Consider the following 26,174-nt stretch of genomic DNA (forward strand, 5'->3'; position numbering starts at 1 on the left):
ATATAAAAGTTTTAAGTAGGCTAAATGAGACATTAGTGCAAAATCAAAACACTGACAAATTAAAAGTGAAGAACCAATCTTTTGAAAAATTTATTGAAAATTATTTTTTTTAAATATATTTATTAAATATAAATTTTAATTTATTTAAAATGATCTGGCAGCAATAAAGGTTTGGGTGGTTCATACTAAAACAGCGAGTAGAGTAGTTCAAAGGGGAAAATCTCATCCAGGGTCAATCAGGAAACTTTATGAACTCACCCATATATCCTACCAATATATCACAAGTCTGTTTATAAATGAATTTAATGCAAAAAAGTCAATTCATCATTATTAAAATGCAATACATAAAAAATATTTAACAATGTACAATTAAAAAAGGCTGTTATTTATTACACTGCTTGTTATCTAAATGGCTTATGTTCAGCCTTTTCTTTCTTGCAGGATATAATCTGCTACCTGTACAAGACAGGAAATAGGTGAAGCCAGGAAAAGCAGTCAAACTGACTTTATATCTCATTAAAAAATCTAACCCGGCATACCAGAGGGTCTCTGTTATTAAGTTTACAAATAAAGCTGGACAGGTTATAGGAGACATTGAGACTTGAGGCATTCCAGTAAATGCGGGAAGTGAGGTACATAAAGTAAACAGGTACACATGTACAGAGCAGTGGTACAGTAGTTCAGTGGTTAAGATATAAGAACTCATAAAAAAAAAAAAAAAGCTTGTGCACTGCCAAGCTGCAATGACTGGCAAGCCTTAAGCAAGGCCCTAATTCTTTAACAGCTCAGTTGTACCAATAAATACATAAACGCAAATTCTTCTGAATTAGGATGTCTGGCCAGTGTAAATGACCTACATGTAAATGTGTAACAGGTGGCACACGAGTGTAATCCATAAGACCAGTAAGCATTTGGACTCAAGCAATGTTAAAGGTTTTGGTCACTGTCATTATTAATGAATTCTCAAGTCATCGCATTTTCCACCTTGATCCATTTAGGTTTTCGGTGTCACTCACTCACTCACTAATCATCATTACCGCTTAATCCTGTATTCAGGGTCGCAGGGGGGCGTGGAGCCTATACCAGGAGACTTAGGGCACGAGGCGGGGTACACCCTGGACAGGGTGCCAATCCATCACAAGGGGTTTTCGGTGTTTGGTGGACAAATCAGACATTCCATTACGTTTCCCTATTTTCACAAAAGCAGCTGCACCCACTTCCCTCTTAACTATTGCAAAGAATTTGCTTTATTCTAATCACACGAAACCTCTACAAATTGCATGCTTGTACTGAAAGTTAACTGACTTTTAAAAATGCTAATCACTATAAATGCTTTGTACCGAGAACTATCCCTGAGTTTATCTGTTGCGTAACTTCCCCTTCTGTGGAACTTATTACCTTGATTTATAATTGTGTGACAGAAGAGTCCATTGATCACCAGGTTAACTATTGGTCACTCAAACAAAAGTTAGCAATTAGTCGATTTCTAAATGGCCCACTCACTGTGACTTATATACTCCAACTCTTCCCATAGTGCTGCTGTCCATGGATTATCCATGGATGTTGTATGGAAAAATCATATGTGCATTATTATTACATTTAGGAAGCTCCTAACAATAGGCCTTTATCAGGAATTCAGAGGTCACTAATGATTTTACACCGTGGCTTTTTACTCTGAGCGGTTCATTATTATTTACTTATTAAATTATTATTGAGTTCATCATTTAATTTTATCCAAGCCTGTATGTTTGTATGCAGTATTTACAGTGTATTTACAGTATTTCTACGAATACATCACATGTACATGACTACATGTAAAACTGAGAACTTGCATGTTGCTTCATTTTAATGCTATTTAAAAATTAATCTGCTTAAGACATGTGATGGTCAGCTTCTCTTCCATATCTTCAGACACACACTTACAAATGACCGAACAGGAAGTGATTCAGTACTGTTTCCTTTACTTTTGTCACCAGCCATAACTGTACAAGTACAACTATGGAAGTCTAACTGGACAGCTGTGGAAATTATGTCACAGACTGAAGCTCATGTGATATATGTACAGTATGCATAGTCAATTCGCAACACATGTACGGTGTTTTTGACGAAACCGAACAATCTTATCTTGCTGACATTATTACCAATGTTTAGGAAGAGGTTTAGGGTCATGGTTAATTGCTTAAAATGCTGCATACAATTAAACTAAGAATGTTTCATTCATCAAGGTGTCTGTAGCTCAGTAATGTTAAGTAAGAGACATGTCTCTCTAACGATAAATTGTCTTTTGTTGTTCCTCAGTGTTCATCCTCCAGGCTAAAGAATGCCCATTCTTAAGAACCTCCCAGCTAGGCTGAAGGGGGGAAGAGGGACTTTGGAGTTGGAGAACACTCACAGTGAGCTTATTCTCCGCAAGATGAGCCTCAACCATAACCCGTTTGCGGAGAACGGCTTAGATGAGGAGTGGCCCAAGCACAATGGTGGGTCACTCCTGGATGGGGGTGCTCCCCGGGACCGTAACCCATTCGAGGATGAGGAGGATGAGAACGAGGCCAATGAAGTGAGGCGTGGAGGCTCAGGAAAGGGTGGATCTTTTAGAGGGACTCTTGACCGCATCAAAGGCGTGTCGCCACTCAAGACCCTGGGCAAGCTGGGCAAGGGACTGCGCATGTCAAGCAGGAGTAAGGGCACCGCCACTCCTTCACCACAAGGCTCCATTGGTATGCCTTCACCCATGGAGAAAAAGAAGAAGGGCCGACGGAGTTCAGAGGGAAGTCTTCTAAGGTACTGATTTACAAGAAATCTGATGTCAGCACAGCCACTTGTGTTGAGAGCTTTGCAGAAACTTCTAAAATGGTAAACCCTGACATACATCCTGATCTTTTTCTTTTTTTTTTATAGAATGGCAGGGAGATGCAGAGAGAACCTTCGTAAAGAAAGTTTGCCCAATGGAGATCTGTGCTCAGAGAGCGATGCCGATTCAACCAGCCGCAGACTGTCCCTTCTGAAGATTGTGGGTAGAGGCAAGAAGAGGGAGTCACTGGTTGACCGCTCAGCATCCCCTGCCCCTGAAGAAGAGCCTGTAGAAGAAGAGCCAGTAGTCAAACCCCGAGAGCCTCTCTCAGGTAAGAAGAGATGCTGATTCAAGACAATTATGAGCAACAGTTAGGTATCTCAGTTATTATTATGTATGGTGCCTCATCTTGGGGCATATTCCTGCCTCATGTTTAGTAGTCCTGGGATAGGACCCTGATAAGGATAAAGTTGTTACTTAAGACTGAAAAAAAAGAAAAATTAACAACCAATTATCATACTTAATAATAAATCAGATAAATGCAATGTGCAAGATTTTATGGCCATTACCTTGTTGACCGAAACACATACCAAATGCTGATTTGTGCCCCCTTTCATTAGATGTACAACTTTCATTTGAAAATGGAAGCAGCGACAGGAACAGAGATTAATTTCTTAGCTGGACCTGCATGACTATAGTAAACTGTGGGCAGGTATTTGTGCAGTTTAGCATGATCTGATCAGATCAGATAACAGTATTTAAGAGGGCTTGTTTGGGCATGATGCGGAACGGTCATGACCTAACAAATGAATAGCTCTTTTTTTCTTTCTTTTTTTTTTATTAACTGTAAATGCTATAGCAAACTTTGTCCACATTAACATCCAGGATGTAATCAATAATATAATTAATGTCATCAGCATTTAATAACAATTTCTAAAACTTTCTCTCAAACATGTTTGCTTCAGTGTACATATGTGGGTTATTTTGTTGTTGTTTTTGCTGGTACCAGCTGACGGAGAGCACATAGTGATGACACGCATTCCAAGTTTTAATCAAAGCATTCTTGGTGCAGATATCCTACAAAGCCTCAGCACTTTTACTGCCACTGAACCAAATACAGCCAGATCAATATACTACATACTGTAGATAAAGCAGAATATGGGCTGTCAAAACTACTTGGTTTGTAAAAAAAAAAATCACAATTTCCCTTTAAGTACAATATAAACACAGCAAAAAAAAAGAGGAATTCGTGTAAAGGGGAAGTGGGTATTCAGCGTTTAAGTCTCATCTTTCTTACAGTTGGGCTGGGAAGGGGGGACAAGACGAAGCTGCTGCTTTTCCATTCCACAGCTGACACAGCACAAAATGCTCTTTTATTTGTATGTTTAGCCACATTATGTTGATCGTTAAACCTTCTATTGACCTTACGATCATGCTGGTTTCCACACTCTTAGGAGTTTTGTAATTCACCACACTGTGCCAAACAGAAAACATTACTCTTTATCCTCCATTGGGCTTAATTCGAAATTAGTCATTTGTTCAATATTCCACATTTGGCAAATGAGTCAAATTCGCAAAGTCATTTGTAAGTTTAAAAAAGCTACTTGAGATGGTACAGTGGGGCAAAAAAAGTATTTAGTCAACCACTAATTGTGCAAGTTCTCCCACTTAAAAAGATGAGAGAGGCCTGTAATTTTCATCATAGGTATACCTCAACTATGAGAGACAAAATAAGAACAAAAAATGTCCAGAAAATCACATTGTAGAATTTTTTAAGGATTTATTTGTAAATTATGGTGGAAAATAAGTATTTGGTCACCTACAAACAAGCAAGATTTCTGGCTCTCACAGACCTGTAACTTCTCCTTTAAGAGGCTCCTCTGTCCTCCACTTGTTACCTGTATTAATGGTATCTGTTATCAGTATAAAAGACACCTGTCCACAACCTCAAACAGTCACACTCCAAACTCCACTATGGCCAAGACCAAAGAGCTGTCAAAGGACACCAGAAACAAAATTGTAGACCTGCACCAGGCTGGTCTTGCAGCTTGGTGTAAAGAAATCAACTGTGGGAGCAATTATTAGAAAATGGAAGACATACAAGACCACTGATAATCTCCCTTGATCTGGGGCTCCACGCAAGATCTCACCCCGTGAGAAAAACCAAAATAGAACTTATTGGTAAAAACTTAATTTGTCAGTTTGGAGGAGAAAGAATGCTGAGTTGCATCCAAAGAACACAATACCCACTGTGAAGCATGGGGGTGGAAACATCATGCTTCGGGGCTGTTTTTCTGCAAAGGGACCAGGACGACTGATCCGCGTAAAGGAAAGAATGAATGGGGCCATGTATCGTGAGATTTTGAGTGAAAACCTCCTTCTATCAGCAAGGGCATTGAAGATGAAACGTGGCTGGGTCTTTCAGCATGACAATGATCCCAAACACACCGCCTGGGCAATGAAGAAGTGGCTTCGTAAGAAGCATTTCAAAGTCCTGGAGTGGCCTAGCCAGTCTCCAGCTCTAAACCCCATAAAAATCTTCAGTTGAAAGTCCGTGTTGCTCAGCGACAGCCCCAAACATCAACAAGAATGGGCCAAAATACCAGCAACAGTGTGTGAAAACCCTGTGAAGATTTACAGAAAACATTTGACCTTTGTCATTGCCAAGAAAGGGTATATAACAAAGTATTGAGATAAAATTTTGTTATTGACCAAATACTTATTTTCCACTATAATTTGCAAATAAATTCTTTAAAAATCCTACTCTGTGATTTTTTTATTTTTTGTCTCTCATAGTTGAGGTATACCTATGATAAAAATTATAGGCCTCTCTCATCTTTTTAAGTAAGAGAACTTGCACAATTGGTGGCTGACTAAATACTTTTTTGCCCCACTGTATATAACCCATATTCCTACTGCACAAATGTAGGTCTTATGGTAAAGGAAATCATTAATCTTTTAAGTAGCAGTTGTTCTAAAGTGGTAACAAATTCCTTGGTGGTTTTGTGTTGTGTGATTCTCACAGTATTACTGGCATGTTTATATATATATATATATACCTTTAATATAATAAGACATTACTTAAGTGTGTTTTACTTTTAAGTTTTAATTTTGATGATTATGGCTTATTAATATCAGAAATATTAAAACATTTCCTATCAATCACAAAAGGATTTCTAATACAGAAATTCTGAAAAAACTTGTGATCATTTATGCATTTCTGCTACGTTGTTGGGGCTCCATGAAAACAAATAGCTGCATCAGTGTGGAATGGCATGGAGGCAATCAGCCTTTGGCACTGATGAAGCGTTCTTGATGACCAGGTTGCTTTGATAGCAGCCTTCAGCTTATCTGTATTGGTGGTTGATGTGTTTCTCATTTTCCTTTTTGACAATTCCCCATAGTTTTTCTATGTTCAGGAGTTCAGGAGTTCAGGACACGTGAGGTGGCCGACCAAACCGTTACAGTAATCTCATGGTCGGACAGCAAATTAATTTGGGGCACTGTGGGCAGGTGCGAAGCCCTGCTGGAAAAGGAAATCGGCATTAATATAAAGTTGTCAACAGACGGGCCAATCATTAACTGCTCTAAAATCTCCCGGTAGACAGCTGTGTTGACTTTGGACTTGATTAAACACAGTGGATTAACACTATCGGATGACATGGCACCCAAATCATCACAGACTGTGGAAAATGCACACTGGACACGTCACTTTTTGCGAAATTTATTTTAATCTGAAAAGCTAAAAAAAGTTCACTTTTTCTTTTTAACCCAGGCAAGACACTTCTGACATTTTCTTTGGTTCAAGAGTGGCCTGATATAAGGAATGCAATCATTGTAGTCCATTTCCTAATGATGTCTGTACGTGGTGGCTCTTGATGCACTGACTCTAGCCTTTTTCCACTTCTTGAATCAGCTTTGTTTCTCAGTATGTTTATGGATGCCGTCATCCCTGTTCCATGTACATTTTTTTCTACCACCTTTTCCACTTCTGGTCACTTTTCCATGAACATGCTACAATCCTGTGCAAAACCAGACCTTTCAGAAATGATGTCAATTATCATCTTCTGGGCAACTAATTCAGCACTCTTTCCCATGTGTGTACTGAACTAGACTGAGAGATACTTGCTATTTGTACGTATGAATAGTAACTGTAAGAGTTTTTATTTTCATTAGCTATGAGCCGTAATAATCGAAATTAAAACAAAAAAGGTTAGAAATATTTCACTTATCTTGAATTTTTTGAGTAACTAATATTTTAGTTATATTCTATTTTTTTGGTTGCACAGTGTGTGTGTGAGTGTGTGTGTGTGTGTGAGAGAGAGAGAGAGAGAGAGAGAGAGAGAGAGAGAGAGAGTATGGCGCATGTGTTATAGGAAAAGGAATGTACAGTAATCACAGCAGTGAGGACATCTGGACCTGCTTTAATATTAAAGCAATAAGGTCTAGATTATTCCAAGTGTTTTTTGCTTAAAAAATTGTGTTTTTCACTGAAAACCTGTTTTTAAACATATCCCTGACATTAGGAATGTGATCAAAAATGTGCCTGGACAGTAATATCTTTGCTTTCATGCAAACAAAATCTTCAGTGTACATGAACTTTGTCGTATCAAGGAGAGAAAATAAAGCCATTATCATCCCATTAGTAATTTGCAAAAAACTAAAAATTAGCAATTTGCAAGAAAACACAAACAAGAGCGTTAAGTGTTATATACTCTAAGCTGACGGCTATGTGGAGATCATTTGTATGTTGTCTCTCCCCAGTATGAAACATGGTACCAGTTTTATATTTTATTGTGAGGCAAGACAGTATCTTTTTGATTACCCAGCTGTCCTTGCTCATTGGGATGGGCTCTGGTTAAATAGGCTTGATAAGTAGACCATTTATTGACAAGGCTACACCAGAGTAGAGTAAATGATTTCCAGACTTTATCCAATTACAGTCAACGGCTATCAACCATAAAACTATAAACTGCAGGTTTGAGCCATACATCAGCGGTCGCCATGGGAACAGCGTCAAAGCACAACTTTGCTAACCAATACATTCATAAGTGTATGAGAGCGTGACTGGTTACACCCCACTGGCAGTCACCTACCTCATGCCTAAGAGGACAAAAATCACATTACTAAGCTAGGCTTTCATACATATTTAAATCAGTTTGATTGATGAGAAATTAAATAATTGGTCTAGATGACAAGGGTAATGTAAGGTGGGGCAGATGTAGACTCGTTGGACACTGTACATGTCGACAGTAATTGAAACTTGGAGCAAGACCTATGTGTCCTGATTCGGGTTCAAGTCTGCACCAAGCCAAAAGCTCTCCAGTGACAGGAGTGGCTGATGTGCACTTAATCCAACAGCTACTCATGTCCAAATGGCTGAATCTACACAAGAGCTTAAGCTCCAGTGGTATTCTGACAGGCTCAGTCTCGCCCTGGGACACTAGACACTACAGCCAAGCATGTCTGATCCAGCTGTGCCAGTGGGGGTTTTGAAAATGGGGGAGCGATGTGTAAACACACTCTTGCACACTATTTAAGAAAAATATTTATTCACCCTGCACACCCCTGTGATGGAGGTGAGGAGTGGGAGTTGAAAAAATAGAGGGCGTCTCGGATATCTTTTTTTTTTCCTTCTAAAACCTCTTTGAGCCATGCCAGCTGAACAGTTAGGGAATATGCAGCCAAGATGGATAATTTGTGGTTTATGGGATTAGCAGGGTGATGTCCTACATCTTTGGCCACTGAGTACATGTGCAAGTGGCAGGGATTACACAGGTGCTTGAGCCGTGTTACTGGATATCCTGCTTATTCATTACTTTGGTTGTACTCCACAAATATAATGTCAAAAACCCAGTTTTCCCACAATTCCCTGTTGCCACCAAAGAAAATGTAGTTTCTATTACTGTTGTTTTAGTTTTAAAAAGGGTCATATATTAATGCATACATATACATATGTGTTTTTTGTTTTTTTTGGAGCAGGGTCAGAGGGCAAGTACCTTTGCAAACAAAGACATAGTGTTCCTCTGAAATACATATCTCAGCCTCACTCTCCGTTTTGGCAGACGTCCACGATTTAATGACTCCAGGATAAACCAAGAACGCTCTCTCAACATCTGGCGATCGAGCCTCAAAGTCATTTCAAGAACATATTTTACAGGGTTCTGTTACAGGCCGATTGGTATTTCTAGAACGTTTCTCTTCAAAGTGCTGCCCATTCATTAAGCTACCCCACCCCCTTGGTGAAGATTTTGTCCTTGGGTGGAGGACTTTAGCCCGGATGGGTTTACCAGAGGAAGTAACTCCAACTTTCTTACACAAGAACAGGGAGCGCACTCATTTTCCCAGCCCTCCTCCTGTGTGATAGCAGTAAGACTGTCAGCATTGTCTTGTATATTTAGACCTCCTTCCGATGGGTTGGCAAATCAACCCTAGGCAGCATCATTTGCAGTAGTGGCGTAGTGGAGGGGTTACAGTGTGCAGTGGAATGGTTTGACACCATTTCCTCAAATGGGACAGGGACGGATAAGCTGGGCGCCAACTGAGCTCCCCAGCATCCTCTACTGTAAAAAAAAAGGTTTTCTAAGGAAACGAATTCATCAACACGGCTGTAAAAAGAGCCCTGTCTGTCTAAATGACAATTCTGAAACACAGTATGATGCAAAATGTGACTTACATTTTTTTCCAAATGCTTATTTCAAAGAAAACTATGTCTTTCCAGGCAAAGATCCCTAAGTACTATGGAAGTGGATTAGAAGCAAAGGGTGAAATTACAGTATACTATATAAAGATTCCACTAAGAGTTAATCCAGTGTTAAATAATCAGCTCTTTGTGTCTGAACAGAGTTTATATAAGCAGAACAGCAGGAGCAATGGGAAATCTGATACAGTACATGCTACATGATACAGGTCATTCATACACATATCGCAGAAACACTAGTAGCCTTCTCAAGGTCATTTACCTCCTTCTATGACTGCAATAATACTGTATTGCAATAGTGTTTTCCAGATCTTACCTTTACATCTAGCTCTATATACTTGACATTATCCTGACTCCTTATAGTTACTTATGGAACATATTTTAATTGCTCCACATTTAAGTCTGCTTTCATTTATTAACATTCATTGTACTGATGCAGGCCAGAATAGGAGTAAATGAACTCCATCAGCTACATTTTATCTTCCATTTGAACCAAGTCAAATACATAAGTGAGAGGTAACGACTGTGTCAGATCTTGTCATCACCAGTCAGTCCACATGGCCTGAGACAGATTTTGGAAATTCACTATTTCCAAATGAGAGGATGTAATGGGTGTGAGCACCGATCTTGCTGAGAACTGGTTTATTTCATTACAATTTTTTTTTTTTTTTTTTTTTACAAATGTAAAACATTCTCATTTGTCCACATCAGAGGCACTAGTGAAAGCACATTGACAGAAAAATCTTTGTAGCATCAACAAGCAGTAGCCTGCCAAACTGGACTTTCAAGATGTTATGTTCAAGCTGCCATAATAAAAGATGAAGAAAGTATGAGGGCAGAAAACGTGGTGGAAAAAAAAAAGCCAAAAACCTGTCTGCATCTTGAAGGTCATTTCTCAAAGGGACAGAAAGAAATCCAGTCAAATGCTTGGTCATTTGGTAATACTTTAACTATGTGACTATTTAACTATTAAGTCCATAAGTAATGTCTGGTAGGGTGTGTTACATCTACAAGATCATTTTAGTGGAAGGCAAATCACAAGAGATTACATCACGCTGAAGACTATTATACACTAGTTAGTTTCAGCTGAGTGATGTGATTAAACAAGAGGCATTCCATGAGTGCTGATATAGTGCATAACAACACTGGGACATTCACTTACTGTATATGTACCACTCCGCTTTAGACGTGTTCTGATAATTGTTTATTAGTCAGTTACCAATTTAATGTGCTGGTTGTGGAAGGTAACAGTACCAGTCAAAAGTTTGGAAACATCTCCTAATTCAATGTTTTTTGTTTAGTGATTTATTTTTTTACGTTCCAGAACAATACGGGAGATTTCAAAGCTATGAAATGACACATTGGGAATAAGGTAGTTAAGTAACAACAATAACAACAACAATCACTTGTTATTTTAAGAAACGAAGGTCAGCTGCTCTGGAACTTTTTTTTAATGCAAGAACAGTATTGTCAAGTGCATTTGCAAAACCCATCAAGCACCATGATGAAACTGCCTCTCATGAAGACTATCCCAGGACAGCAAGACCAAAATGTACCCCGGCTGCAGAGGAGAAGTTCATTTAGAGTCACCAGCCTCAGAAATCACCAATTAACAACCAGCGACCCTGAGCTTAGAGCCCTTACGGTATAAAGGCTTTACGGAGCTTACAGCAAGTAGCAGACACATCTCAATAAAAGAGATGTGTCACAGGAGATTATTGCATATTTTGGATGCCTACGGCATTGTTTTACAATGGAGAAAGAAATAAAAATCAGGAAAGACCATGGAATTAGAGGGTGTGTCCAAACTTTGGTATGTAATTAAATAATGATTAAATAAACAAACAAATCCTAATCTGTTGATAATAAATGACTTTCATATTCATATATATATATATATATATATATATATATATATATATATATATATATATATACACTTATAATAAATGCAGAGGAATATAAACATATACATGTACGTTATGAATACATTTGATCAGGTAAAACCACTGATCTTGCCAAGGATCTTGCTATGTACTATATATTATAAAATGTAACTCCTCCTTTCTCTCCTTTGATCTTCCGATTCAGTGTTGGAGATCCTGCAGCTGGTGAACAAACGGGACTTGCTCCTGGCAGACACCCACATACTAGAGCTAGAACAGGAGTGTAAGGAGGCGTCTACTCCTCCACCAGGGGGTGTGGAAGATCTCACCAGCCCCAGCAGCAAAGACAGCAGCCGGCGTAAGGCAAAGGACGTGGAGCTACTGTACGAGGCCCTGCAAAAGGAGCTGTGGGATGTAGTCCGGGAATCCCTGCGCTCCCCCACTGCTGGGCCCAACCTAGGCCTGGTGGTGCAGGTCCTCCAACAGGAAGAACAGGCTGATCAGGACTGGATCGCGAGTGAGGGCGCTGTCTCAGGTGGACCACGGCCCAGGGAGCTTAAAAAGCGATGGAAGGAAGCTGTGGCCGAGGCCGCCAACGAGAATTTGCCCAAGTCTGAAGTGGTTCTGGCGGGCGAGCTGGCGGTATACTTGGATAAACTGAGGGTTCGTATGGTGGAGGATCTGGGAGCAGCCCGTAGAAACGTTGTGTCTGTGTACCCCGAGGACTATGATGCCTTTCACGTGTATGTAAATAGCTATCATCAGGCCATCACATGCCGATTACAGACCATCGCTAATGGAGATCTACAAATTACAGACATATACTCGCTTCTAGACTGGCTCTACAACAAATATGACAGGTAAATAGATGTTTTGGTTAGCTCCAGTAGATGACCATTTTTGGTCACTTGTTTTTTATTTATTTTTTATTATTATTATTATTATCAAAGTGTCACGGTGGTTTCCTGGACCACTTGATGTAGGGCCCTTCCTACTGGCGGAATTTTAGTAAATAGAATTATTGATAGGCTTTTGTTGATAAGAGTCTGGAAACATGTACCTACGCCTATCCCGTCAATTTTGAAAGTATACGCACAAGTGCTGTCCAAAATCTCTGACTAACTCTTCCGGTTGTTGCTGCAGGGATGTTATTGGAACAGTGAGCATAACATCACCCATCAACCGCTCTCAGCTCAGCACACTACTGCCAGCCGAGGTGGTGGACAAGCTTGAGTTGGACTGCCTGAACTATGTGAGGGTAAGAGAAAGAAAAAAATCCCCATACACCCCATGTGTTTTCCTCTTCCCAGATCCCCGGGGCTAAAAAAAAAAATCCTCATCCCAGTGGACGGAAAAAAGTGCATCTACGGCACGTCCTGTTCAGGCCAAAGGCTGCCTGGTCACTGCGACCTGCGTGGCCAATTAGAGCACGGCATTTCGGGGTCGAGTTTTCCTGTTCACAATGAGCAACACACAATAGGAGTCATTGTTACAACAAGGATTTTCCCTCTAATTAGGCTACTTGAACGAGACTCAGTGCAGGTGTTATAGAGTCTACAAGATAAAGTCTGTGTCTACGGCACAGACTGTAGACAAAAATATTTCACAGCCATGCCCTAGAAAGAAAGGAAGTAAGTAAGTCCACTTGAAAGGTTATTTATAAGTCACTGTTTACCTCAATGATACTATCTCTGTCTCTCTCTCGCTCTCTCTCTCTCTCACATACACACACACACACACACACACACACACAATATACTGTATTATATAAGATCATCTGTAATAATGACAAAAATAAACACTCACATTATCACTTACATAAACATTAATCATATAAATCTATTGAACTTGTTATTGTATTCCAGGGGAAAGTAACCAATGAGCTGTCTCAGGTGTTGGATGAGGAAGAAAAGAGATGGATAGAAACGCTGCACGTTGAGGAGTATCAGATCCCACTCGCTAATGCAGTTATTCAGGTTAGCACTGTAAATGCAATGTGCAAAATATGTGCTTCTTTGCCAAAATAAATGAAACGTTCCACTTCCAACGGTCCAGTTTTGATTACATTGTTTTAGGAGACGAGTCTTTTCTTGCCTCTAGAGGGCACTTAGGATGCTTAATGCTGTAACCGTGGCACCAGGCATTGGCTATATGTCTGTGTTTTTCCAGCAAGTTTCTATATTGTATGTACAGATGAGTGACAAGAGGAAATATGTTTTAAAATTAAAGTAAAAATTATACTATGACATGTACCATAGTATAACAACTCTATGACTTCATAAAGTACCAGGGTAGGCACTTCAGTGGGTACCGTGGTAGTTTTGTGGTGTGCTACACAATACTATGGTGAATACCATGGTACTTATTGGCTAGAAAAGCTAGCAGTTATCTGTGTGTGTACTGTATAATATTAGAAACGTTATTAATACTACAAGCATGGTATACTGTAGCTCAGGCAGTACTTTTACTGTTAACATTTTCAATATATACTATGGTATTTAATTAATGGTTCATATATACAGTGATACCATACTACATAAACATTATCTTTATGGTACATAAACATGTATGCCTTATTCTGACAGTATTCTGGTACACGTTCCATAGTACCATGCTAGAGTACAGTGTAGAATCATGGACCATACTGTAGTGCATGTGCCATTGAACCAAAGTATCTACCGTGGTAAAGCCACGCACTATTGTACAGAGACTTTATCAGCAAATAAGTACCTTCAAAAATATCATGGTACCTATACTATGGTAAAATGTCTTATGGTACTGCCTAAGTGAGCTTTTAATTAGTGGTCCATGGGCAAATGGATAATAAAGGAACGCCTTCCCAGCTTCACCTGTGGGAATCCTTTTCCCCAAACAGGAATGTGTGATCTAGCAGGCAAAATACTGTATAATACAGATAGCTCTATAACTCACTCTTCAACAGAATGTTTATTCCAGTATGTGTATATTATTTTACAGAGACTGCAGGGAGATCTTGAAAAGTCTGCAGCAATTAACCGAGGTCTGGCCTCACGAGTAGCCCAGTGCAGCCTTAATGGGCTTGCGGATTTTCTCTATAGGTAAGAAATAATTTATTGACTAATCTGTTTAGATATCAGATGTCATTCGCTGTTTTTAAATCAGATCTGGTTTAATCAATCAATCAATCAATCAATCAATCAATTTAAATAAATCAATAAAATTATATATATGAATATAAAATTATAATTTTCTCATATACACAGCAATATATATCATATAGCAATAAATTTAGTAAATAGTAAAATATTTATACACGTTTTTTTCTGCAGTGTATATTTATTTTTATATATACACTGCAGGAAAAAAAAATTATATATATATATATATATATATATATATATATACACACACACAAAGTCAGCCAAAAAATTTGTACACAGAAAAAGAAAAACGTGTATGAATATTTACTTTACTTATTTTACTTGATATTTTTGGTTGTTGTCTTGTTGCAGCATGCATGCAGTGTTTCTTTACTTTTAATATCGTGGATTTCTGTTTATGTCCAAAAGTTCTATTCACTTCGCACGCCAAGTATTCTGCAACGTTTTATCCGTGAGTTCTATTGTTACAAGCTGAACCTTTTGTTGTCGCAGCTTTCAAAGGAAGGTGGAAATGTTCCATGAAGGCCTTGTTAGTGCATTTGGGGAAAATGAGGATGGTTATGTTGCCAAGACGATCGGGTTGGCCAACTGCTGTCCGCCTTTCAGGTATGTCTATATTATATACAAGATATATATATATATATATATGTATGTATGTATGTATATGTATATATGTATATATATATATATATATATATATATATATATATAGAGAGAGAGAGAGAGAGAGAGAGACAGGTTCAGATCTTGATTGGAAAATGTGTTTGTGTGGACTGTGAAACAGGAGTTTCGTCGAGCGATGTGTAAACAGCGATCCGGCCGTCAGTGAAGATTCTGGCCGCAGAGCCAACACCTCCCTGGACAAGATCGTAAACCTGAGTGTGAGAGTGCTGAATGACAGGATATTTGAGCACATCAGGGTGAGTTTGTCTCATATACACACACACACAGTCACACCCAAACACACTTCACATAGTCATATACAAAATCTGCTGGTTATGGGTGTTTTAAGTACTGAAATGAAATTCATGATTTTTACTAGATAGATAGATAGATAGATAGATAGATAGATAGATAGATAGATAGAGTTGAGTATTTAAAATGTACTGTATACTGCTACTACTGTATACAGTTATTTTTTTCTTGCAGGAACACATTCTTTTTTTTTTTTCTCCTAAAACTACATACACACCCATATGCACATACATTATAAACTGATTCCATGTTCTTTACACGACTCATTCCAAGAATATAATGAATATCTTATCAGGGCTTCCTTTGTGGTTTGTTCTCAGGGATGTTAGCTCACAAACAGGTCAGGGATAAAACATAAAAATAACTTGTTTTGACAAACACAGCCAAACAAGAAGTTTTTGGCCGAAGGCCACATAGTATATTCAGAGACCACAGTAGAGCTGGGCATTGCCAGGCGTCATAAGCTACAAAGTCTCATCATGCATCCTGACTGCCAAAGAATGGAAAACTTCTAGGGGGTGTTGTTTTGTCAGGAAGTCTTTTTCTGCTCTCTGGAATTCCACGTACAAAAACTTCGCCCGTCAAGAAAGTAAGCAAAAGTGAAAAAGTTATTTTGTTTCATCATAACTGATTGAACTAACTTCTGTTTTGTAGTCTTTCTTTGATAAACTGGTGAAGAGGAAATGGCTGAGCAACACAGAGGCGTTCGATCAGATCGTATCTCTCATCAGGGAGCACTTCAAGAAGTTTAAGAGGATGGAAGGCCCACCATACCAGGTCCATTTGAACATTTGAATCTTGTGTAAAATTCTACAAAATGATCTACACTTGACCAGTTTAAAAATGAAATGCTAGTTTTGCAGGACTATGAATTGGTAAAGAAAATCCCGATCACATTTTTACCCCCATAAGAAATTTCACCATGTTACCGGTACCATGGTAGACTGATTGTACTGTACCTGTATCGTTTATATAGTACTATGGTATTTTTTTTAACAGTTCCATATATGGTACATGGTTCTACCATGGAACATATGTTAGTACAATGATATATTTACTGTAGTATGGTACTGTACATGGTTCAACCATGCATTATAGAATGGTACTATAAACCATGTACGAGGTAGATATACCGCCAAAATTATCTTAAATAATTAAAGGAATTGTCTGTGCTATACCTTACCACTAGTATGTACTAACATGTCTAATATGGTAAAGTGTGTACAAACATACCATATTAAATACCTACTGTACTATGGTAGCCACTGTAGAACTCAATAAGTACCATAATATTAACCAAGGTATTGTGGGACACATCATAATATCACCACTGAAGGGCCACAGTACCTACCATGGTATTTACCGAAGTACGGTGCTATTGTACATAGTACTGCCCTTTATACATTTTTCCTTACACTTTTCAAACACATTTCTATAAAGATCCTTTGCCGACAATGATCATTGTTAAAAGTGCTATATAAATAAAACTGAATTGAATTGAAATAAATTGAACAGTAAACTATAGTACATACCATAGTATGGTTACTTAAGGGCAGTTTATTTTGCTGTTTTACCTCTTTTATTAGCAAATTTAATATTGAATATATTTGAGACATAGGCATTGATTAAGCAAAATACATTTTACAAGTTTTAGCAAAAGTTAGTGGGGAAAGTCAATAATCATAATAATCATAATAATTATAGGCAGTAGAGAAGAGGGGCAGCATACGTATAGTGGCTTAGTGGTTAGGACTGTCGCCTTGAGCCTCAAGGTTCCGGGTTCGATTTCCGCTTCAGGTCTGTGTGCATGGTCTTGGTGGGTTTACTCCGGGTACTCCAGTTTCATCCCGCAGTCCAAAGACAAGCAGATTAAGCTAATATGTGTGCCAAATTGCCTAAGTGTGGTGAATTGGGACTCGATTCAGGATGTACCATGCCTCGTGCCCTATAGGCTCCAGGCCCCTTAGTATGAGTAGAGAAGGGGTTCTTTGCCTTAGTTTTTCAGCAAAGGTAACATATAGCTTCATACAGCTACAGCAATGTTTTGGTAACTTTCCTGATCCTAATATTGTACACGAACACCAGGCATTCAGCTGAAGAATATGTTCTACAATATTATTTCCACTCTATTATTGTACAACATATTTTCTCTCCTTATGTTCACCTTAAATTATCATTTCTCTGATCATTCCGGCCACAAAAGATCAGTGATTGTTAGATTTGTTCAGTTAAAGAATTCATAAGATTCAGTTTTATTTGCATCGTCATTGCAGCTCCTGGTGGGAGAAGTCCATCGGCGGGTGATGACTGAGTACCTTCGTGCCATTATGAGAGGCAGAATTATCTGCACGTCACTTAAGATGAGGAAAAGGATGGCCGGCCGTCTTCGAGAGGAGGGCAAAAATCTTAAAACACTCTTCAAAGAGCTGGTGAGCCGCACGCAAGTGTTGTGTGTTTTTTTTTTTTTTTTTTTTTGGTCATGTGGAAAATGTGACCTTCGTAGGAGGTGATGGCATTTCCCACAAAACACAAGAATGTCCTGTTCAATAAAATATAAACAGACATATCCAGGAAAGCCACACATTTCTAAACATGCATCATTTACTATAACGCTGTTGAATTGAGTCATGTCACTGATCGCTCGTGACTTATTTAAGGTCAGTGTAAGTATTAAACAAGAGGCTGCGATCACTGAGGCAGGGCAATGCATAGCCATGAAGGTCATATACTGTAGGTGACACCTTACACTCCAAAACATCCATCTGTCACCTATGTGGACAACAGGATGGCTTTGTTTATAGAGACGCGTCCTGCCACGATACTTTAAAGTGATGGCTGGCCTCTAAGGTCAAGCTGTGAGTGCAGCTTATAGTGGGGATGGGCGTATTTAACCTTAGTATGTACTTTAGCAGCGCTGGTAATGTTTTTTCAGGATATAAATAAATAATAGATTATCCTGGTGCTCAGACTTGCTCGGTATTGATGTAACTTTCGTCGGCATATCACACCAGAAAGGTTATTAACAAGACTGTTATTATAAGGTAGAGGATTTTTATCTACAGCATAGAGATTTCAACATTTTTAGAATTTTTATTGAGAGATTTTAAGAATCTTGTATGATTTATATGTTTTCCTGGGTTTTCTTTGTTCCACAGGAATCACCAGCCTCATGGCTGGACAGTGCCATTCCCCACATATCAGAGATCATCCTTATGGAAGACACACCCTCGATCCAAATAGAAGTCGGTGTCTTGGTTCGAGAATTCCCTGATGTACGGTAAGTGTCAAGCGAGCCACCTTGTCCTACAACCGAGATACCTTGCAACCCCCCTCGGTATGATGGAGGTCAGTGTGCAGGGATCTCAGGTCATTTGGCAGAACATAACCATTCAGCCTGATGATGAATGAGGGCCTTATGAAAGCAAACAAGTCTTTGGTGGCTTCCTGATCTTTTTTTTTTTTTTTTATGAGTCTGTTTGGTTAGCCCAGATTCACATAAAACCCAAGGAGTTGTCCATCTCCGAGTAGCAACAAAGACAAAGCAAAAATACAGGCATCCTGCCCAGGCTCATGGCTTAACCTGTTTAAAAGTCCCATAGGATTGAAGAGGATTGGAATTTGTGCACAAGCCACCTTTTTCCTGGCATCTAAAGTTTGCCCAGGTTTCATGATTGGAGCTGGTTTTGTGTTTTCAGCCAAGTCAGATGAATGCATGCAGGGAACTTTTAAAAGTTGCTGTTTAATCAAAACTTACCATCACCAGAGGCTGTCATCATTTTTCGCAGATTAGTCAATATTGAGGAAGAGCCTGATTTCATAACAGGCTCCGATGAGTTTTTTGGCTCTCCAAAATCTACAGGGAGAATCATACAGATAGAAAAACACTGGTTGTCTCATTAGCATTCTGAGCACTTGCTAGCAAGGAAACAACAGTATTCAGTTCAGTATTGCATTGTTTTATTGCAGCTGGGACAACTTTCAGGCATCCTCCATAAATTTTACCAGGTTCATGCACAGGTCCGGTCAGTCTAAAAAATATAGATATGCATTCCCAGACATGGAAAAATATTTTTTTTTTTGACAATTTATTCATGAAAGGTTTTATATATGGCGCTACAGTGACGTAGTGGTTAGGAATGTTGCCTTGCACCTCCAGGGTCTGGGTTTGATTCCCACCTTAGGTCTGTGTGCATGGCGTTTGCAATATTTTGGGAATGCCAATTACGCAAAACGCAAAGTCCATGCATGCTGGTTTGATTCCTCAGGCGAGAATCAAACCTGGAGTCTGCAACAAGGTGCAAGGTGACAGTGCTAACCACTAAGCCACCGCGCCACCAGCTAATATAATTTAATACTTAAATATGATTAAGGTGTTCTTGGACAAAAAGGTCTATAAGAACACTATTTTATTTATTGTGTGCTGAGGAGAAAAATAATAAACTTGTCATCTTGTGTATGTAAGAAGTACGCCACATTGTTCAGTGTCCAGATATTAGGGATGGAATGATATGCTTTCTTATTTTACTCGATAGGAATATCAAAATATAATACAATTTAAAGTTTCTATTTCTTTTAACACTGATGAGATTAAATATTAATGCAACACAGCACAAAGAAAAAACTCAATTAAAAAAAAAAAGTTTTTTATTCGGTTTACTGTTAGAGCTTATTTGTGTATCTCTCTGTAGCCAGGAGCATTTCCACAGTGTGTTGGGGGCCTAGGCGAGAATTGGCAAGGGGCCTTTCCAACCAGCATAAATCATCAATATTTTATAAATATTAAATAAGTTTGTCAGCCCTTGGGAGCCCCCTACTGGCCTGGCCTGGGGGGAGGGCGGCAAGCAGTTTCTTGCCTGGCCTGTTATATTTGATTTCTGCATTTTTCACCACTGATTAAAGACTTAACAATTCCAGTGCTGAGACTTTTAGGACTCAATCAATGAGGAATAGCTGCCTAAATGCGACATAGAGTTTATTGCATGTGTGTACATGCATGGACGCTTGACATACTGTATCATATGGTTTTGTATCACATGTATCACAGGGCTGCTATGTTAATAGGGAGTGAGAATTTATATGTAAGAGAGAGATTAAATGAGTGAAAATACATTTTGTGTTTGTGCAAAGAAAGACATTTTTTGCTTAAGAGTGAGTCACAAATATAACGCTTGTTTTCTGCTGTTAGTGCTGGTATATTGTACACATATTTGCTGAGTTAATTAAAATGTAATGTTTTAGGTCTACAACACTTGCATTCTGTTACTTTAATTGCAAACGAATAAGAAGTTGCTGATGTACTGTAAGTGGACCACAGGAAACATATTGCAAGACCTAGTGATACAAATGATCATTTTTATATTACAGTATAATCGAAATTCAGGTTCCATATGCAATGCCGTGAAATTAATTATTGCATATTTTTCTATTACTATAGAACACAGCAAACAAATAATAAAAAAAATGATGTTAAATATTGTTCTTATCTTTTACGGTAGGAAGAAGCACGTATCTGCCATCCTAAACATCCGGGGAATGACTAGGCAGATCGAGAGACAGGAGATCCTCAACATTGTGAAAGACATCGAGAACAGCGACAGCCTCACACAGCTTTCGCGAGACCGTGCTCTGTTCGCAGACGTGCCTGTGACATCTGAAGTGCACTGTCTGAACATGGGCCTGAGCCGCATCGCCCTCACCGCCTCCTCCTTTTTATACAGCTTACGCGGTCGTCAGCGCAGGAGAACCCCAGTCAGGGAGAACCACGACGACATGCTGTAACCGATCTGAAAACATATCATACATTTCAATATAGACCAAAGATGCTGAGTTTTCAGTCCAGTCTTTTTGGTTTCCACAAAAACTGGAGCTGGTTGATGAGTTTAAAGCTTTAAAAACACGTCTTGTGACATAAGAAAGGACTTATTTTCTTATTTTCCTAAATAGCTGGTAAAGGGGTTGAGCTAAAACTTAAACTTTTTCAGATGCATTGAAATTTGATATAATTTGGATCCCAAAAGTATATATTTTTTTTAATCATAAGATTGCACACATTTTACAAACACAGTTCACTTTAAAACAAATGAAATCAACTTAATGAATGAGATCATCTCTTATCTTGGCTTTCATACTAGTACTGATATCACTATTATTTGTTCATGGTGATTTAATACTTGATCTAAGGTACTACACAATAATCTAGGATCTCTGATTTTTAAAAAATTTTGTATTTAATTTCATGCTGCAGACATTGTAGTGCTCATGATATACAAATCTTAGTAAAGAAAGAAATCAAGGGCTACTATTTATGTTCTAGATGCTGACATATGTTATTTATTGTATCAAGACATGTCATGTTTTTGTCCCATCCAATAATGCAATAGGAAAAATACCCCAAGTTTGTCGGAATATTTGTTAGTGTAATGAGGGGCTTATTAATGCCTTCTTGTGCTTAACAGACCAACAGATAGCACTTTTCCTTCTCATATGTGTTTCTTTAATTATTATTATTCCATAAATGCTTCATTAAGACATTTTTTTCCATATACAGGAACTTCTTGTAATTTGTATATGTTGATAAAAGAACAGCATGTAAAAGGCATCAAAGATTTTTTCATTGTGCTTTAGGGTACTCTGTATATTTAAAAGATTTACGCTTTTTTTTTCTTTTGGACATAAAAACATCCGTACATTAGTAGAATCATATAAAAATAAAGAATAAAATATATCAATAAATTTGTGCTTTTTTCCCCCCAGCACTCGTGAAACCTTTATGGAACTATTTTGGTATACTAAGTTTTATACTATATTAAAGTTTTTCTGAAATGATAACAAGCACTGGACTTTTTCATACTTAACAGCCATTTTAATTGGAAAATAACGTTCCCCTGCTTCCCAAACTGCCAATCGTAGGAAATCGTGCCTTGTTCCAGATTTATACTAAATTTTATTAGTGCGTTTAAAGCCAACTGCAGCCAAAGATGAACCCGATCAGATCAGAACATCCTCCACTGGCTTATACAATGACCACTATGCGTGATCGCTTTATGCTCTTCCTGTCTTACTCTGACAAACCCATAACTCTGGATTTGGGGCAATCCGGACTCATCAGACCACATGACAGTTTTCATTGCATCATGTCCAATCTTTATTCAAATCTGCTTTCTAACAAATTTAAGTGTTTCTTTTCTCCTTGAATCTTTACGTAGCTTTTAAGTAATCTCCATTCATGGCTTCTACAGTATGTCACTATGACAATTAAAAAGAAACCATATGTAACTAAGAAGATTACAGGAATTTGCATTTATTTAGCCCTCTATGGCATGGTGTTGCCCTCAGGCAACAAACCACAATTTTGCCCCCTCCCCCACACTGCCTCTTTTAATTTTTTTAAAGAAAAAAAATCACACCAGAAGCCTGATGAGAAGTCTGTGACCAATAAAATTTAAATTGCGTATGAGTTTGACCATTTGTCTGGGGGTGCCTTTTTTTTGGAACCATACCTGGCTTGGACACACTGTTAGCAAAAAGTTAAATAAATTCCACTTTTTAACATGTTTAAATAAAAGAAATAACTTGTGCATAAATGTGCATAAACATGTGAAGAAGCATGTTTGATTAAGTAAAGATGCTTTTTTTCTTTTGTTTGAACAATAACATGCATGGATGTAAATGTGCAGGGATGCTGTTTATACATTATATATATATATATATATATATATATATATATATATATATACTGTACATTATGTACATACTATCATCTATGGTGAAAATATTAATCCATGCTGGTCGTTGATTGTGTGTTTGCACAGGCTGTTCCGTCACAGGCAAGGAAAAACTGCTAGGTGGTATTATTTTTGGTATAATGGTTCAATCATTCTTCCCAGTAATTACTGGAGGACACCGAGGATGATAGATGAGAAATCCTGATCTGCTGGACTTTCTCATTGCACTGGTCAGGCCAAAGAAGTGGTACCACTGGCTGATGTTTCACTTTATTGACATGACCGCCGTGACTGCTTGGCTGCTCTACAAGAGAGATCACACCAAGCATTGAGATGAAAAATAGGAACAGATTTGTATTTATTGTATGTTGATTGTATTTATTGCTTGATTTGTTTCTCCATCCACTTACTATATAATATAGAAAACCTTGGTGCATGTAGTTGCCCTTTACTATTGTGAAAAAAAATTTTCCTCCTAAAATAAAAATTCATGTTAACGGGTTATGTTATATAATTTAGGTAAAAAAATACCTAATGACTTTATAAACTAATATGCTAATACATAAAATATATTTGATGCGATTTTTTGATCCTTAGTTTAAATTTCGTTTTGATTGCGGTTCTGTCTGTACAGAGTTCTGCAGGTTTTCTCCAACCTCTCAAAACAAGCTGGTAAGTGGACTGGCGATATACAGTAAGACTGACACAAATTGTGTCTGAATTTGTGTGAATTATGCCTGTGGTGGACTTCTAGGATGTGTACCATCCTTATACCTTGAGTTCCCAGGATAGGAACCACTGGATCTGGATCCACTACCACCCTGCGCCTGAGAAAGATAAAGTAGGGCAAACAAAGACTGACATAAAAATTTTAACTTTAAGGGATTCAATAACATGTAAAATATTTAAGGGAAAGTTTTAAGAGTACTGTATATTTAAGAAAAAATGTTTTTCACTTATACACTCGATCTATATTTCTTTCAAAAGCCTTCTATTTAAAAATAAGAAGTCTTACAGCACAGTTAAATTCTTTCCATATCCCTTGTTAGGAAGCTGGGGCCAAAGTGCAAGGTCATGATACCGTTAGGCTCGCAGCTATCGGAAAACACACAAGCAGTATAACAATGTTGTCTTTATTAACCTGCCTGTTGACGGCCACGAACAAAAAGAACAAAAAAACGATTTTTCAACTCTAGAACATATCGGCAGAAAAAGCATAACCTGAGTCTCAATCTCTTTCCTCTCACTGACACACACGGCCACCCCACAAACACACATGCACAAAATATCCTCTTTCTGCTTTAACATTTTGCACTTGATTTTGGAGTGTGTCTATGGGGAAATGAGGATCATTCAGCCAAAAGAGCATCACTGTAGCTAGGTGAGAGTTAGCGTGCCAGGTTATCCAGAAGCTGCACAGTGGGTTTTAGATCAGGTCCCTATGCTTCATGACCCAGTGGTGGGAAACTGTATTTCTATAGTTTACTGAGATATCCTGTACAATGATGTGTTTTCAGGTTTGCAGCAAGTTTTCCAACTTTGAGTGTATTGTGCATACTTTTGGCCATGCCGTTCAGTAATTTTTTTGCCTACTTATAAAATTCATTTAGGGATCCTCTTTATAATAATAATATTAATAATTGTATTTGGTTTATAATATACACCGACTTTCCATAACATATTGACCACCTGCCTAATATTGAGTTTTTTGCCACCATAACAGTGACGCACTATGTCTTTTGACACCTTTCTATCACAACCAGCATTAACCTTTTCATCAAGTTTGAGCTACAATAGCACTTCTATTGATTGAATTACACGAGTCAATATTTGCTCCCCGTTTGCAGTGGCAGAGATCCAGTCCTCTAGACATCACACTTTGGTCCTTGTCAAAGTCACTCAAATAATAGTCGAGATGCCAGATGGGGCTTTTCTGAATCGGACTTGTTTGTAAAGCGCCTCCCATAGTTTCTTAATCAGATTGGGGTCTGTTATTTTCCAAGTCTGGGAAAAAATGTTCTCAGCACTATGGGTTCTCACATTCCTTAAAACTGGGATGAAGGAACCAGTAAAAATGACATTAAAAAAAGACAAATCACTTTCATTTTTCAAAAGGAAAAAATACTACACAAAATGGCATTCTTGTTTTGTTTTCTTTGCTTTCTTTCTCTTTTTGAAATGGCGACTTTTTTGGGTTGGACATGCTGTCATGAGGTCCTTGGTGAAGGAGGCAGTACAGAAAATTTGCCTTTTGTTCAAGTCATACAGTGTGGAGAAAGACTGTAACAGAGTGGATTTGGCCGGTGCATATGAAAGTTCAGGAAACATACAGAGTCTGCCGAATATGCTGAAACTACAATATCCAGTGGGCCTTCCTATGTGCTTTTCCTTGCATCTTTTTAATGAGACCTTTTAAACAGTTAATAAAGTATTAAATGCTTCATAATTAATTCATCTAACTCAAAATGTTTTTTGTTGTGGTTATTTTTAGTTTATCCATTATGCATTATGTTAGTGGTTTATTAGAGCAGGTGCAGTATATCAAATGTCAGTCACATTTAGCTACACTGTAAAAAATGTCTGTAATTTTAATTTTACAGTAAAACACCATATAAATGCTACTGGATAAAACCATATTTCACAAAACTTGCGATAACCGTAGAATTTACAGTAAAAAAAATTAGTTTTACAGAGTAAGACCTTAAATTTACAATATGAAAATATGGTTTATTGCAGTAAAATTTACGATATACTGTATTTATAAAAGGAAAACATTATTTTGTCTTCATCAGTTTGAGCATTATAGACATGACATTATGCTTTATGGATGTAACATAAAAACTTTCAAAGAAGGTATTTGTTACTAATATACTGAAACATCAGTTTATATTTTACTAAACCCTTGTTAATGGAGTTTAAATATCAGAATAATATCTGCTCTGTAAAAAATAAGCTGTA

At 38.0% G+C, this 26,174-nt stretch overlaps 1 protein-coding gene across 3 annotated transcripts in view; it reads left to right on the forward strand.

Moving 5' to 3' along the window:
- Positions 1-22,339, forward strand: part of exoc3l2b (exocyst complex component 3-like 2b) — a 34,438-nt gene extending 12,099 nt beyond the window's left edge. For 2 of the 3 annotated variants that reach the window (XM_053507425.1, XM_053507424.1), the window contains exons 2-13: positions 2,299-2,781; positions 2,899-3,122; positions 11,583-12,237; positions 12,521-12,635; positions 13,243-13,353; positions 14,354-14,454; positions 15,010-15,123; positions 15,302-15,437; positions 16,147-16,269; positions 17,766-17,921; positions 18,648-18,769; positions 20,988-22,339. In XM_053507425.1, coding sequence (XP_053363400.1) covers positions 2,321-2,781; positions 2,899-3,122; positions 11,583-12,237; positions 12,521-12,635; positions 13,243-13,353; positions 14,354-14,454; positions 15,010-15,123; positions 15,302-15,437; positions 16,147-16,269; positions 17,766-17,921; positions 18,648-18,769; positions 20,988-21,270 — 2,601 coding nt within the window. In that variant the 5' untranslated portion in view covers positions 2,299-2,320 and the 3' untranslated portion in view covers positions 21,271-22,339. The remainder of the gene's footprint in view (positions 1-2,298; positions 2,782-2,898; positions 3,123-11,582; positions 12,238-12,520; positions 12,636-13,242; positions 13,354-14,353; positions 14,455-15,009; positions 15,124-15,301; positions 15,438-16,146; positions 16,270-17,765; positions 17,922-18,647; positions 18,770-20,987) is intronic. The other variant, XM_053507423.1, reaches the window with a different exon arrangement.
- Positions 22,340-26,174: the final 3,835 nt, after the last annotated feature.

Source organism: Clarias gariepinus, chromosome 11 (assembly GCF_024256425.1).
Source record: "Clarias gariepinus isolate MV-2021 ecotype Netherlands chromosome 11, CGAR_prim_01v2, whole genome shotgun sequence".
In the NCBI taxonomy this organism is placed as follows: domain Eukaryota; kingdom Metazoa; phylum Chordata; class Actinopteri; order Siluriformes; family Clariidae; genus Clarias; species Clarias gariepinus.